A 15,829-nucleotide genomic window follows, 5' to 3' on the forward strand; every position below is an offset into this window, starting at 1 on the left:
CTTGTTACACCTAGGTGAGGGTGGATGTATAGTCTTCATTCAGAATCTGCTGACAGAGGTGGGAGCAGGGCTTCAGTTTTCCTGTGATGTTTGGTTGGAGTAGGATGGTTAATGTTTGAAAATTTCCATCTTGCTAGGTTTCCACTTTTTTGATCCTTTAGCTAGAGGGAGCAAGCTTTTCTTGGTGATTTTTTTTGTCTAAGACCATTGATATTTCAAGAATGCTGGCTTCTCCAGCACCCATTCCAGGATAGAAGAGGCAAAAAGAATTTGCCATTTCCTGCTTGGGTCTCAAGGTACCTAAAAGGTTTGCTTTCTTCTCTCTACCTTGCAAAACATTATGTTTATTTTGTAAACCAGGTCCAGGGTTTTTAGTTGTACTTATTTGGAGGAATAAGAAGTTTATGGACTCTAGCTTATCTGGAACTGTATGGAGTACTTTAAAATGATCTCTTAGGCATTCATCATTAAAATGTATCTTCTTGTTTCCACAACAGATTAATCTTTATTAACTTTCATATTTTTAGCCTTTAATGAAACAAAAGTGTATACTTAATATTATACCATTTGCATTCTGCTTTATGTTTAAAAATCCTTGAACATATTTTTGACTGTAAACTTGGGCTTTTGTTGGTTAAGAGATTTCCCATCACCCATGAAAAGATAATGACATACATCAAAGAAGACATCACTTCTTGTCACTACACTGTGCTCTAAATTTGGATTTTTTTTTCTATATCAATTATTCTGAGTCTTTCTCTTTTGACATGACTGGGGATCAATGACACACTTATGAAGAAGTTAAGGCTCCAGGAAGTTAAATGACTTGCCAAAGTTTAAAAGCTAATAATTTTTAGAGGCTTTTATAACTCAGGATCCTTTCACTATAATACTGTTCTTTCTAAAATTTTGATACTTCTAACAATCTCTAACATCAACAACATAGTTTCAAATATAAAAGTTTAATCAAGTTTAGAATTAAATCCCATGAAATAAATTGCTTGTACAATAAATTGTACAGTAAACCAGTACCCCCTTTTCTAAATTTAAGTTAAATATATGATTATTACAGAAAAAAATAATTCAAAAGATCCAAAGAACAAAAAGAATATACAGAACCATGTATTTGACTATTAACACTTTGATATGCTTTACTTAAGAAAAAAAAAAGGGAGAGAAGTGAACAACTGGTTACATAATACTTCCTTACATAGATACGCTATAATACTCTATTACATAGATACGGCATAGTTTATTTAACAATACCCTACTGCTACTGACTCAGCTTGTTTCCAGCTTTTCATTATTATAATACAGTTGAAATGAACACATATGATTATTTCCTTAGATTAAATTTCCAGAGGTGGAACTGCTGGTGAGAGGGTATACACATTTTTAGATATTTGATATCTACTACAAAGACAGACTATAGCAAGTTACATTCTTACCAGCAGTATATGAGTGACCATGTCTTCACAACTGAATAAATACCAAATAATCTATTTGCTTTCTGTGCTACAGTTTACTTTACTAGTCTGCTCTCTCACACTCTACCCAAATTCTACTCTTTTCTTTTGTGGCCCAGCTCAAGTTTCCGACTTTACCACAGAAAAGCTGTTATACTCCCTTTGAGTTTGTTGGAACGTGGGGGTGGGGGGCTAGGTGAGTGGGTGGGGGAATATCCAGTAAGACATTTTAAAATGGCTATTTTATTTTTGTACATTGACTTAATCTCTATAAAGGAAAACTGACGTAGGCATATGTACCCCCTAAAACTCCGTCTTTTATTTTTTGTTTTTTGCAGGGGCAGGCACTGGGAATCAAACCCAGGTCTCCGGCATGGCAGACAAAACTCTGCCTGCTGAGCTACCATGGCCTGCCCCAAGACTCTGTCTTTTAACATAAAATAAGCAGAATCAAAGTGAAGAGGGTCAAACCAGGTTGCATAAATTACTCAGTTTCAACTGACTATAGCATGTTTATAGTAAATCTAAGTAGAAACTTCAACTTTATTATAAAGCACTTGCATATTTTAAATTCACTCTATGATATAAAACACCAAACAATAAAATTTCCAATGACAAAATAAAGCAGAGTGTACCTTCACTGCTGGAAGCATGTCCAAGGAGTCCAATATGAACAGTACTAATGCTTGCATCAGCATCATAAATTGATTAAATTGCCATGTCAGGCTAAAGAGAAAAGTTGATATGAAAATGGCAAGAAGTATCAGCCTCTGTAAAAAGAAAATCTTTGTATAATTTACATGTCTCTATTAATAAAAAGCCTTGCAGACAAGTTTTCTCAAGAGCAGCCAATTTCTCTAAAACCAAACAGGAAAACCATAAACTGTTGCTCTGAAAACCCTTGCATTTGTTACTTAAGCTCTAAATATCCTAAAGTGACATTTTGCATATAAATATTCACATACGGTATGTGTATTCCACACTATTATGGAGGCGACAACGTACCAAATCGTCTCAAGAGCAATGGCTTAAAAATTCTGACAGTTTTGCACAAAGTTCCACACTATTATGGAGGTGACAACGTACCAATTCGTCTCAAGAGCAATGGCTTAAAAATTCTGACAGTTTTGCATAAAGTGCGTGTGGGTTTGCTGCAACTATTTAAGGGGAGTTTATGTAGAGTACATTTTAACATCAAAAATGAAAACATTTTCCCAGCAAAGTAAGAAAAATCACAGAAAGAAAACTTCATTTAATTCAAGTTAAAAATGGGTCACAGATAAGAACAATTCACATGCACTGGGACACTGTATATGCAACACATTTTCTGAGGCTTCTGATATAAAATAGGGGAATTAAAAAAATACAAATTATTATCAAAACTTACTTCTGAAAGAGGCTGTAAATTTGGTCTCAGGAAATATGTAATTGCTGCTATTTGAATTGCAAAGAAGGGCAGGGCCCAATTCTCTCTCAATGGAATGGTAAACTCAACTCTTGTGGTGTCTATTCTACACAAAATAAAACACAATTGGCCAAAGTAATCATTTTTGCAATAGTTTCCTCAAACAGTTTCTAAAATCAAAGACATATTTACATTAAGTCCAAATATATTGTAGTCTAGTTATTGGTTCAATAATAATTGTTCTTATCATCACCATCATGGTAACATAAAATTGGCATTGAGGAAATTTAGTTACTTATCTAGGGGTAAATATTTAGCTAATTGGTAAAGCTGGGGTTCAAACCCATGTTAGTCTGACTCCCAAGCCCATGGATATTTCATGCCACACCACCTCCTACTTTTATTTCTAACTCTGCCATAGGCCATATTTTATATTTTCTCTCTCTCTGTTTCTACATTACTCTATACATGAGTCTTAAATTCATCACTGGCAATAAGGATCCTGGCCCCCATCCCAGGATGTAATCCCCTAGAGGGCAAGCACAAATCTAATTTTATCTTTATATGCACAGCACTAAGAACTATCCTTTTGCATAGTAGGCATTCAAAAAGTGTCCTCTGTTTACTCTAAGAACAATAAACTTTACTTTCATTCACTTTCAGCAGGAACAATATGTTAGATTAAAATATTAAGAGGCTGGATGGTGCTGAGGGTAGTGCAACATTGTGAATGTGTGAACGTGATTAATGCCACTGAACGGTACACTTAGGAGTAGCTGAGATGAGAAAGTTCATGTTTTATATATATATATAATATAATATAATATATATATATATATTATATATATATAGTTCCACAATGTAAAAATAAAGAGCAACCAAAAGAAAAAATGACAATTAACGCAATACATGATGCTGGATGGGATTTAGCAAGGGAGGAGGAAAGGGCTCAAAGGGATACAAAAAAACTGGAATATAGACGGTAAGCTTTACATCAATGTTAAATTTCTTAAACCTGTTAACTGCATTAAGGTGATTATATAACTGAATATCCTTATTTTAGGAAATGTACGTTGAAGTATTAAGAGTTCAAGGAGCACAATGTACATAACATACTCTCAAATGTTTAGAAAACAGATACACAAACAGACATACAGATACATGGCAAACTAGATAGAATGATACAGCAAATGTGGCAAATGTTAAAATTGGTGGATCTGGGTATCAGGGTGGTGTGGTGGTGGTATGCCTGAGTTCTCTGTATTGGTTTTGTATTATTTTTACAACTGTCCTGTAAATTTGAAATTTCAAAATTAAAAGTTAAAAAAGTGTTAGGAGGCAACATAACAGAGATATCTCACACCCTCAGTTTGAATCTTCACCAAGACTTAGCTCTGTTATTTCTTAAATTTCTAAGCCTCAATTTCCTCACCTTTAAAATAAGGAAAATAATAGCACCGACCCTATAGGGTTATTAAATGAATACATAACACATTTAATAATACATTCACAAGTGCCTGGTATATAGTAAGCAACAAATAAGATTGTAATAGAATATTTTGCTTAAATTCATAGAGACAGAAAATAGATTACTGGTTACACAGGCTGGAGGGCAGAGGAAATGGAAGAGTTTCTCTTTGGGGTGATAAAAAAGTTTTGGTAATGGATGGTGGTGATGGAAGCACAATATAGTGAATGTAATATCACTGAACTGTACATATGGAAATGGTTCAAATGGGAAAATTCTGTGTTGTATATATGTTACCACAATAAAATTAAAAAAAAAAAAGGACTGAAAAAAAACCTTACATATAAAAAGAACAACAAAAAGAAACACTGATAGATACACTAAAGAGAAAATGCTCCCACTCAAACAAATGTGGTAGAATAATTTTCACCGAATTAGAATCGAAGTGATTTAAATTTTATTTACATTTTGTAAAGGGAGAGGTGTGAACAGATTTTCCAACTCACCTATTTGTGACATACCAGAAAGCTGCTAAAAGTCCTGATAGCCACGTACCACTAAGGAGCCAGCTAGTTATGTAAAGAGCTGTGACATAGATTGCCTGGAGTCCAAATAAGGTGTAAATATAAAAATATACTGGCTCTAAATACTTCTGTAAAGAAAACAATAAAAAAATGTTTGTTAGAGCAGCCCTAACATTCCAATAACCATTTAAAAAGCATGACATAGGAAATTTAATATCTAGAACTCTTTCTAACTAGGAGTGAGCTAGCAGCCTTTCTTCCCAAAGCAGAAGAGTAAACAAAGCCCTTAAAGTTCTGGCTTCATTGTCTATTCTAGACAAGTATTATACTTAACTGGCCCCAATTTTTCCTCATTTACATGAGAAAGTGCTCACCACGATTTACTAATTTTCCAGTATTTTTTAAGTCTCAAAGATAAATCAGGAGTGTTACACATTTCCAAACAAAAAAAAGTATCAATTTCTGGATCACATACATGTATTATGATATAAGCCAGGAAGCATCTACATGTGAAAAATATTTTTTAAAATACAAATAAAAAGTAAAGTTCACAATATAAATGTAGAAAATTATATATTGCTGATTTTATAACAAGCCAGTGGAAGGTACGAAGAACACGTGAAACTTTCAATTTAAAATGAAAGGTATCATCTGATAATAACAATTCAACGTTACAAAATATAACATACCTGTATAGGAAGAACTCTATATAAAATACTGAGAAAAACCTCTTGATAAATATTCATTCGTTCAAGGAGGTTAATTGTCCTCATAGATTCAGTTTTATTATCATAGATTAAACCATGTAAACCTAAGATTGATATTTGAAAAATCAAGAAAAAATAATTAGAATTTCAATCATCATTCATTCATTCAAAACCAATCCCAGATTCTTCACATGTTCCAGCAACTGTGTTAGGCATTGAGGTAAGCAAAAACCCCGAGTCCTACCTTCACAGACCTCAATGCATATTAGATGAGCATTATTTAAATATTTACAACATAAATAAATTATACTTTTGTGACTGCAATAAGAAAAGTATATGGTTCCTTTATAAACTTGGGCAGAAGGATTTTACATCCCCCAGAAGTCTTCCTGCCACGAGACCTGTAGTACCTCCTTCTAGAGAGTATATATGGCCTCTCCCCCTCCTCGTGGTAGGTTTGGCCATTTGACTTTCTCTGGCCAACAGCATGTGAATACATATGACACACACTACCTCTGAGTATCTCTTGAGAGATATGTGTTTCTGCCAGCTCTCTTAGTCCTTCCTTCTGCCATGATAGCAGTGTGTTCCAAAAAGGGCTGATGTAAGAAGATGTGGGGTAAAGGAGAGCTGCTGCTGACTTGCAGCATTTATGTAATGACACTGAGAAATAAACCTGTTGCTACAGAAACCCATTGCTATTTTCAGGTCATGTGCTATCAAAACCAAGCTGACTAACAGAAGGTATGAAGGGGTAGTCACAGAAGAAACCATGTACTTGGTCCTTAAACATATGAAAAAATTTTCACTCTCACTCCTTCCAAGAGAAATGCGAATTAAAACTACACTGAGAGGGTAGTGTGACGGTGGTTCAGCAGGCGAATTCTCACCTGCTTGCCAGAGACCCAGGTTCGGTTCCCGGTGCCTACCCATGTAAAGCAAACAAACAAACACCAAAACTACACTGAGATATCATTTCTTAATCAGCTTGGAAAGAATCAAGTCTGACAATATACTCTGTTAGTGAGGTTGTAAGGAAGCAGACACTCTCATAGCATGCAGCTGGAAGTATAAAATGGTATAATTCCTATGGAGAGGAATTTGGCAACACATGGCAAAATTGCATGTGCATTTTGACCATTTGATCTGATAAGCTCATGTCTAGAAATCATTTTCAAAGAAAATTGGAAAAAGTACTAGATGACCTGGGCACAAGGTTATACAGCATCAATTATAATAGCAAAAGATCAGAAATAACTCAAATGCCCATCAATTGGAGACTATTTGAATAAACTACAGTCAGCCATACAAAAGAGCACTATACTGTTATAAAAACGTGTAGGAAATATCTTTACAATCCACTCTAGAATGATCCTAAACATTTTTACTAAGTGCAAAAAAGCAATATACAAAACTGTATATACAGTAAGCAGTTTTCTTCCTAAAGCATGAAAGGGGGCAACATGAATATATAAACTCATCCTGAAAGCAAACAAGGGGAAAGAACCAATGTGTATCCTGCCTTTTCTTTATGAACTGAACCTTTAGAATAAGAAAGAGATGATGAGGAAATATTTTCCATTAGAGATGTATTCCATCTAATAATCAAGGAAGAAAAGACAGAACTAGTATCATCATTTTGTAGTCCTTATGGAAATAAAATAATCTATGTACTGATTGTCAATGGTGCTCAATCATTAGGTGAAAGGCTATTTGCTAACTTAAAAATGAATGAATCGCAGGCCATGGTGGCTCAGCAGGCAGAGTTCTCGCCAGCCACGACAGAGACCCGGGTTCATTTCCTGGTGCCTAAAGCAAAAAAAAAAAAAACAAAACCCAAAACAAAAACAAAAAGGAATGGATCATTTTGAAAGCCTTTGGGTGCCTCCAATGGGACACTAGCAGGAAGTACACAATACCATCTACTAAGAAGCATTTTTGCCAGAAAAATGAGCCTGAATCTGTATAAACCTCTAGAGCTAACTACCAATTAACAAGAGCTAAGGGAAAAGAGACTCAGAAAATGACATCATGGGAAATAAAAAATCCTAAGAGGATACTATGAACAACTGTACGCCAACAAACTAGATAACTTAGAGGAAAGAAACACATGAACATCCCATGCTGACTCGAGAAGAAACAGAAGACCTCAACAGACCCATCACAAGTAAAGAGATTGAATCAGTCATCAAAAACCTCCCTATAAAGAAAAGCCCAGGGTCAGGTGGAACTAACATCATACTGCTCAAACTCTTCCAAAAAATGGAAAAAAAAGGAACACTACCTAACTCATTTTATGAGACTCTCTCTAATGCCCAAATCAAAGACACCATGAGAAAGGAAAACTATAGGCTAATCTCCCTAATTCTCAACAAAATATTTGTAAATTGAATAAATTAAAAGAACTATATACCACGACCAAGATAGGCTCATTCCAGACATGCAAGGGTGGTTCAATATATGAAAATCAATCAACATAATACAAAACATTAACAAATCAAAAGGGAAAAGTCACATGACCATCTCAATTGACACTGAAAAAGCATTCAACAAAATTCATCATCCTTTTCTGATAAAAACACCTCAAAAGGTAGGAATTGAAAGACACTTCCTCAATACGATAAAGGGTATATAGATGAAAAACCCACAGCCAGCATCATACTCAATGGCGAGAGATCGAAAGCCTCTCCCCCTCAGATCGAGAACAAGACAAGGATGCCCACTGTCACTACTGTTATTCAACACTGGGCTAGAAGTTCTAGCTAGAGCAATCAGGTAAGGAAAAGACATAAAGGCATTCAAATCGGAAAGGAAGTTGCAAAATTCTCATTATTTGCAGATGACATGATCCTATATATATAGAATATCCTGAGAGAAAAGGCAGCCAACTCAATAGGAGAAAATATTAGGAAATCATTAATCTGATAAGGATTTGATATCCAGTATATATATAAAAAAACTTACAACTCAACAACAAAAGAACAATCAACTCAATTATAAAATGGGCAAAAGATATGAATAGACACTTTTCAAAGAAGAATTACAAATGGCTAAAAAGTACATGGAAAGATATTCATCTTCATTAGCTATTAGGGAAATGCAAATCAAGACCACAATGGGATGATATCACACACCTATAAGAATGGCTGCCATTAAACAAACAAACTACAAATGTTGGAGAGAAGGTGGAGAAATTGGAACATTTATCCACTGCTGGTGGGAATGTAATGGTACAGCTACTGTGGAAGACAGTTTGGAGTTTCCTCAGAAAACTAAATATTGAGTTATCCTGTAATCTGGCAATACCACTACTTGGTATATACCCAAAAGATCTGAGAGCAGTGATTCGAACAGACATTTGTACACTGATGTTTGTAGTGGTGATGTTCATGATTGCCAAAAGATAGAAATGATCAAAGTGTCCCTCAACAGATGAGTGGATAGACAAACTGTGGTATATACATAAGATGGAATATTATGCAGCAGTATGAAGAAATGAGGTCTTGAAACTTGTGACAACATGGATGAACCTTGAGGACATAAAGCTGAGTGAAATAAGCCACATACAAAAGGATAGATACTGTATGACTTTGCTAATATGAACATCCTAGAAAATGTAAACTCAGGCTATTAAACGCACTGGTTGGGAACACCAATTCAATATAGTAAGAAAGCAGTGAAGATTCTTGACTTATTCCTAATAGTAAATGAAAATGCTTTTAAAATTTCAGTAGTAAGAATGAGGTTAGTGCTAGTTTTTGGATATATACTTTTCAGATTAAGAAAAGTTTCTTTGTATTGTTAGTTTAAGACTTTATCATAAACATTCACTGAATGTTTATGCTTCTCTTGAGATGACTATATGTTTTTTCTCTATTAATGTTTTAATAAGTCTAACTAAAAAAAAAATCTGGGGGGTTGCAAGGATAGTTCAGTGGTAGAATTCTCGCCTGCCATGAGGGAGACCAGGGTTCAATTTCTGGTCCATGCACCTCCCAAAACACAAACGAGCAAAACAAACAAAAACTAATAAAAAACAAACAAAAATTCAAGAAATGGTGCTGCAATAATGGGATACTCATATGGAAAAATAATGAAATGTGACCCCACCATACAGCATACATAAAAAAAAAAATTAAATCTGAAAAAAAAAATGACTCCAAGGAGCTCCAGTAAAATTCAGAAAGTAGAAAACTCTATTGGACAGATAATCAGAATTTTCAACAAAAAATTACAAGAAAGATAGAAGGAAACCTAGAGATCAAAGGCAACACTTACAGAGACTGTTTTAGTTTGCTAGCTGCTGGAATGCAATATACCAGGAACAGAATGGCTTTTTAAAAAGGGAATTTAATAAGTTGCTAGTTCACAGTTCTAAGGCCAAGAAAATGTCCCAATTATAACAAGTCTATAGAAATGTCCAATCTAAGGCATCCAAGGAAAGATACCTTGATTTAAGAACACCGATGAAGTTCAGGGTTTCTCTCTCAAGTGGAAAGGCACATGGTGAACATACTCAGGGTTTCTCTCGACTGGAAAGGCACATGGTAAACATGGCATCATCTGTTAGCTTCCTCTCTAGCTCCCCAGGAAGTATTTTCCCTCTTCATCTCCAAAAGTCCCTGGCTGGCGGACTTCATGGTTCTGCAGCGTTCTCTGTTGCAGGTTTCTTGTGGCTCTGTCATTCTTCTCTTCTCTCTCTGAATCTCCCCCTTTCTCCAAAGTATTTAGTCTTGATAGGTTTCCAATAAATTAATCAAGACCCACCTGTAATGGATGGAGACACATCTCCACCTAATCCAGTTTAACAACACTCTTGACTGAATCAACATCTCCAGGGAGATAATCTGATTAAGGTTTCAAACATATAGTACCGAATAGGGATTAGAAGAAACGCTGCCTTTACAAAACGGGATTAGGATTAAAAATGGGTTTTCTAGGGTACATACATCCTTTCAAAATGGCACAGAGACATATCAAAGACTGCAATGTATGGGCTTTATTTGGATCTCAGAAACAATATTAAATGTGATGATACTGTGAGCCAGTGATTGTATAGTATGTATGGGGTCTGATTATATCTCAATAAAATGCATTACAAAAAGAAAACAAATTTAAAAAGAAAAAGCTGCATTACAAAAAGGGCCAATAAAAAATACATATTAAACTATAAGACAAAGACAATCTGTGAAATGTGAACACTGACTGAACATCTGATAGTAAGGAATTTCTTAATTGTGTTTTGGTGTGATAATGACATTGTAGTCATGTTTATAAAAAGGAGTTGCTATCTTTTAGAGAAACATACTGATATATTTACAGAGGTAACAATGTGAGTCTTGTACTTACTCCAAAATAATCCAAGCTGGGGATGAGGATATAGAGGAAACAAGATAGGTCATGAATTAGTAACTGTTTTAGCTAGATGACAGACACACAGAAGTAAATCCATTTAGAGGATTCTTTCTAGCTTTTTATAGGCTTGAAATTTTCTTTTGGAAAAACCTTAGAAAGTGACTTAGATGAATGAAATATCAATCACTGAGTTAATAGTGATACCTAAGAAGAAAATAACCATGTACCTTTAGAGTAGGGTTTCTCAACCCCAGCACAACTGACATTTGGGCAAGATAATTCTTTGTTGTGAGGACCATTCTGTGCACTCTAGGATGCTTAGCAGCATCTTTGGCCTCTACCTACTAGATGCTAGCAGCAACTCCCATAGCTGTGACGACCAAAAACCTCTCCAGACCTTGCTAGATGTCTCCTAGGGGGCACAACTGCCCCCCACCCACGCCAATAAGAAACAGTGCTTTAGAGGACACTAGAGAAGCAACTCATAATTTTGAAAACTGGTAAATACGGAGGAAAAAACCCAACACTGATACTACCTTTCCTATAAAAACTGTATCTCAGGGAACCAAATAGTTGATGAGTAAAAGGTTTTCTAGATAACAGAATGTCAGCTAATAAATATAGGAAGAATGATGCAATATCACTATTTTGTACCCATATTGAAATAGGGATATAACAATCACCAATGGCTGCCAAAACCATTAAGTGAAAAGCCGGTAATTAATTTTATTATAGATGAATCAGGCCATTGATGGGAATGAAATAATAATTTTTATGGAATAATGAGAAAGATAATCAAATATTTCATGTCTCTTATTATGGTATACAGTAAGAAGCACAAAAATTCACCTATGAAGAATTCTTGCCAGAATAATCAAATCTGAATCTAACCAAAGCCTAAAGAAATGGGTATTTCTCTTTCATGTGTGCCCATGTTAAGCATGTCAAACCTACAGTTAGTAGGAGAGATTTTTTGGGGGGCTTCAATTAGTTGGAGGAGTGGTAAATATGGGCTTCAAACCACTTAGGAAAAGAAGAAATGTAGGAATAATGGCAATTGCAAACTAAAGGTAGGAACAGGCAGAGTTTGGAATGAAGAGACCCAAATCTAATTTTCATTTGAAACACACAAATGCCTCTTGTTGTTAGACAACACTACCATAACTTGCAAAGGCCTCTTCCAAAAGATCATGAGAAAAATCAGTAAGAAATCCCAAACTGATTAATTTTGGAAAGTAGAGTTGGGAAGGCAAAGAAGGAAAAGTTATATAAAGTACTACAGAACTTCTTTCAGTGCTAAACATTTTCCTGGAATGACTAGATGTTAACGAAAAACTACAAAAGTTCTGCAAAGCATTTTAAATGCTTTAATGCAAAATTATGTTTTGACTGAAATATCAAAAAGAACACAGTAGGCCCCAAATGAAACTATTAGTTGTAATTACCTTGCCTGAGGGTTGGAGCCTGCAACATTTGCTTGTAGTAGGAGTAATATAGTCCACATTCTGTTCTGAATGAGATTTCTCGCTCCACTTCCTGAAACAGAGTTAGATCTGCTCAGTACACATGGCTGAGTTTTGTTTTTGTATCTATATCTATTATTATCGTGGAAATAGAATACTGAAATTACAGGCTTAACATAGAAAAAAACTTGGAAAATATCCTCTCAAGAAATCTTGGCAAACAAGAATGAAGGTTGATAACTAATGGAGCGGGGGGGGGTATATATTCTAGTATATATAAAATTATACTATTCTACTTCTTGGATATTTAAAATTTTTTCATAAAAAGTATTTTTAAAATGGAGACAACTAGTTCCATTTAAGTTGATTTTTCAGAGTTAAAGTTTTTCTTCTGTTTTCACACAGGTTAAAGCTAAACTTTAAAATTTAAAAGAAACAAAACAGAACACTACAAGTGAGAAAAAAAATAGGAAGTCTTAAAAAACCTCCAAACTGAAAGGACTTTATACTAAACATCTGTCTAAAAGCTAACAATATTATATGGGAGCAAATTTTTATTTTTATTCTAAGAATATAAGGTATTTTTGGTAAAATGGGAAGACCTTTTACATATGAATTTTACTTTGACAAGCAGAACTATAGTAACAAGATGTTCATATAGGTAAATGAACACATAAATTAAACTACTTTTAGATAAATAGTCTATCTCAGAAAAAAATGAACATTTAAAGCAGTATCTATAGTTAATTTGGGTGCAAGATGCTTTTATTAAATTCAAAATTGGTAATAATAGGGAAGACTTTCTAGAATAATCCCATCAATACTCTTAGATTCTATGTTTCAGACACATTTAAAAACTTAAATGAACATAAAGCTATAATCTATGTCATTACATATTCTTTCACTTCGTTCAAAAAACCAGGTCCTAGAATCTGCAACATATTGTCCTAAAATGTAACTCTATCTATGCTGCACTGTATTAAAGCAATTCCATACACCATAATCTCAACTTTGTTTTGGAGGACGATAAACACAGAACATCTTTCAGTGGACTTCTTTTAGTACATCTTTGTTTTCCACTGCTTTCACCTACTTTTTAAATAGTAAACGAACCACTCAAATGCTATTTAGCTTCAGATCTGGCAATTATTTTATTCATTTCTCCCCCCTTTAAATATCTTAAAAAAAGCATTACAGATCAATTCATGAATAAAGTATTACAGAAATACTCTCAATTATCTAAGAATGTAAACATCCAATTATTGACCCCTAAAATAAACTATTATGTTTTATTGCCATTAACTCTTTTTAAGAAAAATGGGAGGGACAGCAAACCTTCATTATGTATTGAATTTCCTTCGACAGATAGTACATTTATCATGGGAAATCAAGCATGAGAAAGAAAATTAATCTCACTGGCATACTTGCTTCATAAAAAGGACAACATAAAATGACACTGCTTTTTCAGCTTTTACAATTGCTACTGATTGGTGATGTATCTTTCATGGCAGTAAGAGCAATTTTTCTTAGCAGTCATGTTAATCTACTCATCTTTAATCTTTGAGAAAAACTGCCCTATTGCTTTTGATAACAAAACCAAACTGGTATCATTTGTTCCTAGAATGTTCACTTCCCTCTTCAGTCAAGGAACTGCAGAGGCTATGAATTGAAGTTAAATGAGCAAAGATTATCTCTTGACCATGCAAATAAGAAAAAAGAACACATTAAGTTTAATTACATTCCTCTTCTCTCCAGCTGCTTTCAAGTATTCAAGGTACTAATTGTTGCCTTTAATGGGACATCCTAACTCCAAATCTACATCCCCACATCAAACAGGACAGTCAAATCAGTCATCCATCCACACGTATGAGCTTCATTTCCAATATGATGAAACAATAAAAAAAGACTGGCTTTATAAAGATGGAGAAAAAGAAATCTCTCAAAGTACTAACAGAAAGCTTCTGTGGCTTACCCCTCTCTTTAATATACCCAGAATGTATATTGAACAGAGGGGGACCTAATTAGTAAAAATGCATTCAAACATGATTAATTGGTAATCTTGGCACCAGCTGTATAGAACCAAATGCTATACTTTATTAGACAGACACTTGGAAGTTTTACATCTGCTTCATGCTAAGAGAACATCTGCTTTACTCATTCAAACACTTTTCCAGTTTTACAGCAATTTATACTTTGCCTGGTAGATCATGCCAACGGAAATGTACACCACAAGAAGTTACCCTCTAAAGAATGCAAAAACGAACAAATATGCCATATTTTAATTTGCATAGGTTCTATAGGGAAGACAATGTTTATTGAGAAAATGAAAACTTCTCTGAAGATAATGACAAAGATATAGAAAGACAAAAGAATTCCATTTTAAAGAACTGTACAGCTAAAGCCATTTAACAGTTTTATATTGCTATGTAACAGAAGCACTAACAGGAAAAAGCATCAAAGAAAACAATGACCATTCCCAATTAAGATCTGCATCCTTTTCAGGCAAATAAGGCAAGTTGCAGGCAACACACAAAAGATATTATGCCCTTTGAAGCAAATGACATCAAATTTTAGAAAGGAAATATATTAAATTAGTTTTTATAAATCACATGTAAATAATTTTTGTCCATAAAAATTGTCCCCCAAATAATTAGACTCATGATAAGACAGCTGTTCTTAAAGTTCTGTACAAGGAATCATGCCCTCAGCAAACATATTTATAGCACATGCATAGTTTATTGTCTGGTTAAATTCGTGTCCATCTGTTACAATGGAATGATTCTTGCCCTAGATTTGATTAAATCCTTGACACATGACAGCTGCCAAGCAGAGCGCTGGAGGAGGTTAGATTCCTGCTGATGTGCAAGTACTTTCACTGGGCCCACAATGAAGCAGTCATGAGTCTGGGTATCACTTTGGAGTAATAGAAATGTTTTGGCACTAGAGCGAGTGTCTATAACAACATTCTGAATGTACTACATGCCATGGAATTGCTCACTTTAAAATGGCTAATTTTCATAAAGCACATCTCATCTCAACAAATCATTTTTTACAAATCCAGCTCCTCAGTTCTTGAGCACATTCGGCTAGTGGCTAACATACTATACAACACAGCACAGAACAGATACAGAAATTTTCTATCATCAGAGAAAGTTTTACTGGTTAGCACTGTGCTTATGTTTCCCTACTAACAGGGTCTTGGCATCTGATCTGAGGTGTATACATGGTATGTCCAAAAAAATTAAATAAACCAAAATTATTCTTTTTAATTTTTAACAACTCTATTGAACTATAATTCACATACCACAATTCACTTATTTAAAGTGTATAATTCAGTAACTTTAGTATATTCAGAGAGTTGTGCACCTATCACCACAATCAATTTTGGAACATTTCATTGCCCCCAAAAGAAACCCTGCTCTTCCTAGACATCCACCCCCC

General features: G+C 34.5%; 1 protein-coding gene across 2 annotated transcripts in view; it reads right to left on the minus strand.

Moving 5' to 3' along the window:
• Window positions 1-15,829, minus strand: part of DPY19L3 (dpy-19 like C-mannosyltransferase 3) — a 113,133-nt gene that overhangs the window by 73,430 nt on the left and 23,874 nt on the right. For both annotated transcript variants that reach the window (XM_077132273.1, XM_077132272.1), the window contains exons 4-8: window positions 12,371-12,461; window positions 5,553-5,674; window positions 4,846-4,991; window positions 2,854-2,977; window positions 2,102-2,236 (exon numbers count right to left, since the gene is read on the minus strand). In XM_077132273.1, the coding sequence (XP_076988388.1) occupies window positions 2,102-2,236; window positions 2,854-2,977; window positions 4,846-4,991; window positions 5,553-5,674; window positions 12,371-12,461 (618 nt within the window). The remainder of the gene's footprint in view (window positions 1-2,101; window positions 2,237-2,853; window positions 2,978-4,845; window positions 4,992-5,552; window positions 5,675-12,370; window positions 12,462-15,829) is intronic.

Source organism: Tamandua tetradactyla, chromosome 16, assembly GCF_023851605.1.
Source record: "Tamandua tetradactyla isolate mTamTet1 chromosome 16, mTamTet1.pri, whole genome shotgun sequence".
In the NCBI taxonomy this organism is placed as follows: Eukaryota; Metazoa; Chordata; class Mammalia; order Pilosa; family Myrmecophagidae; genus Tamandua; species Tamandua tetradactyla.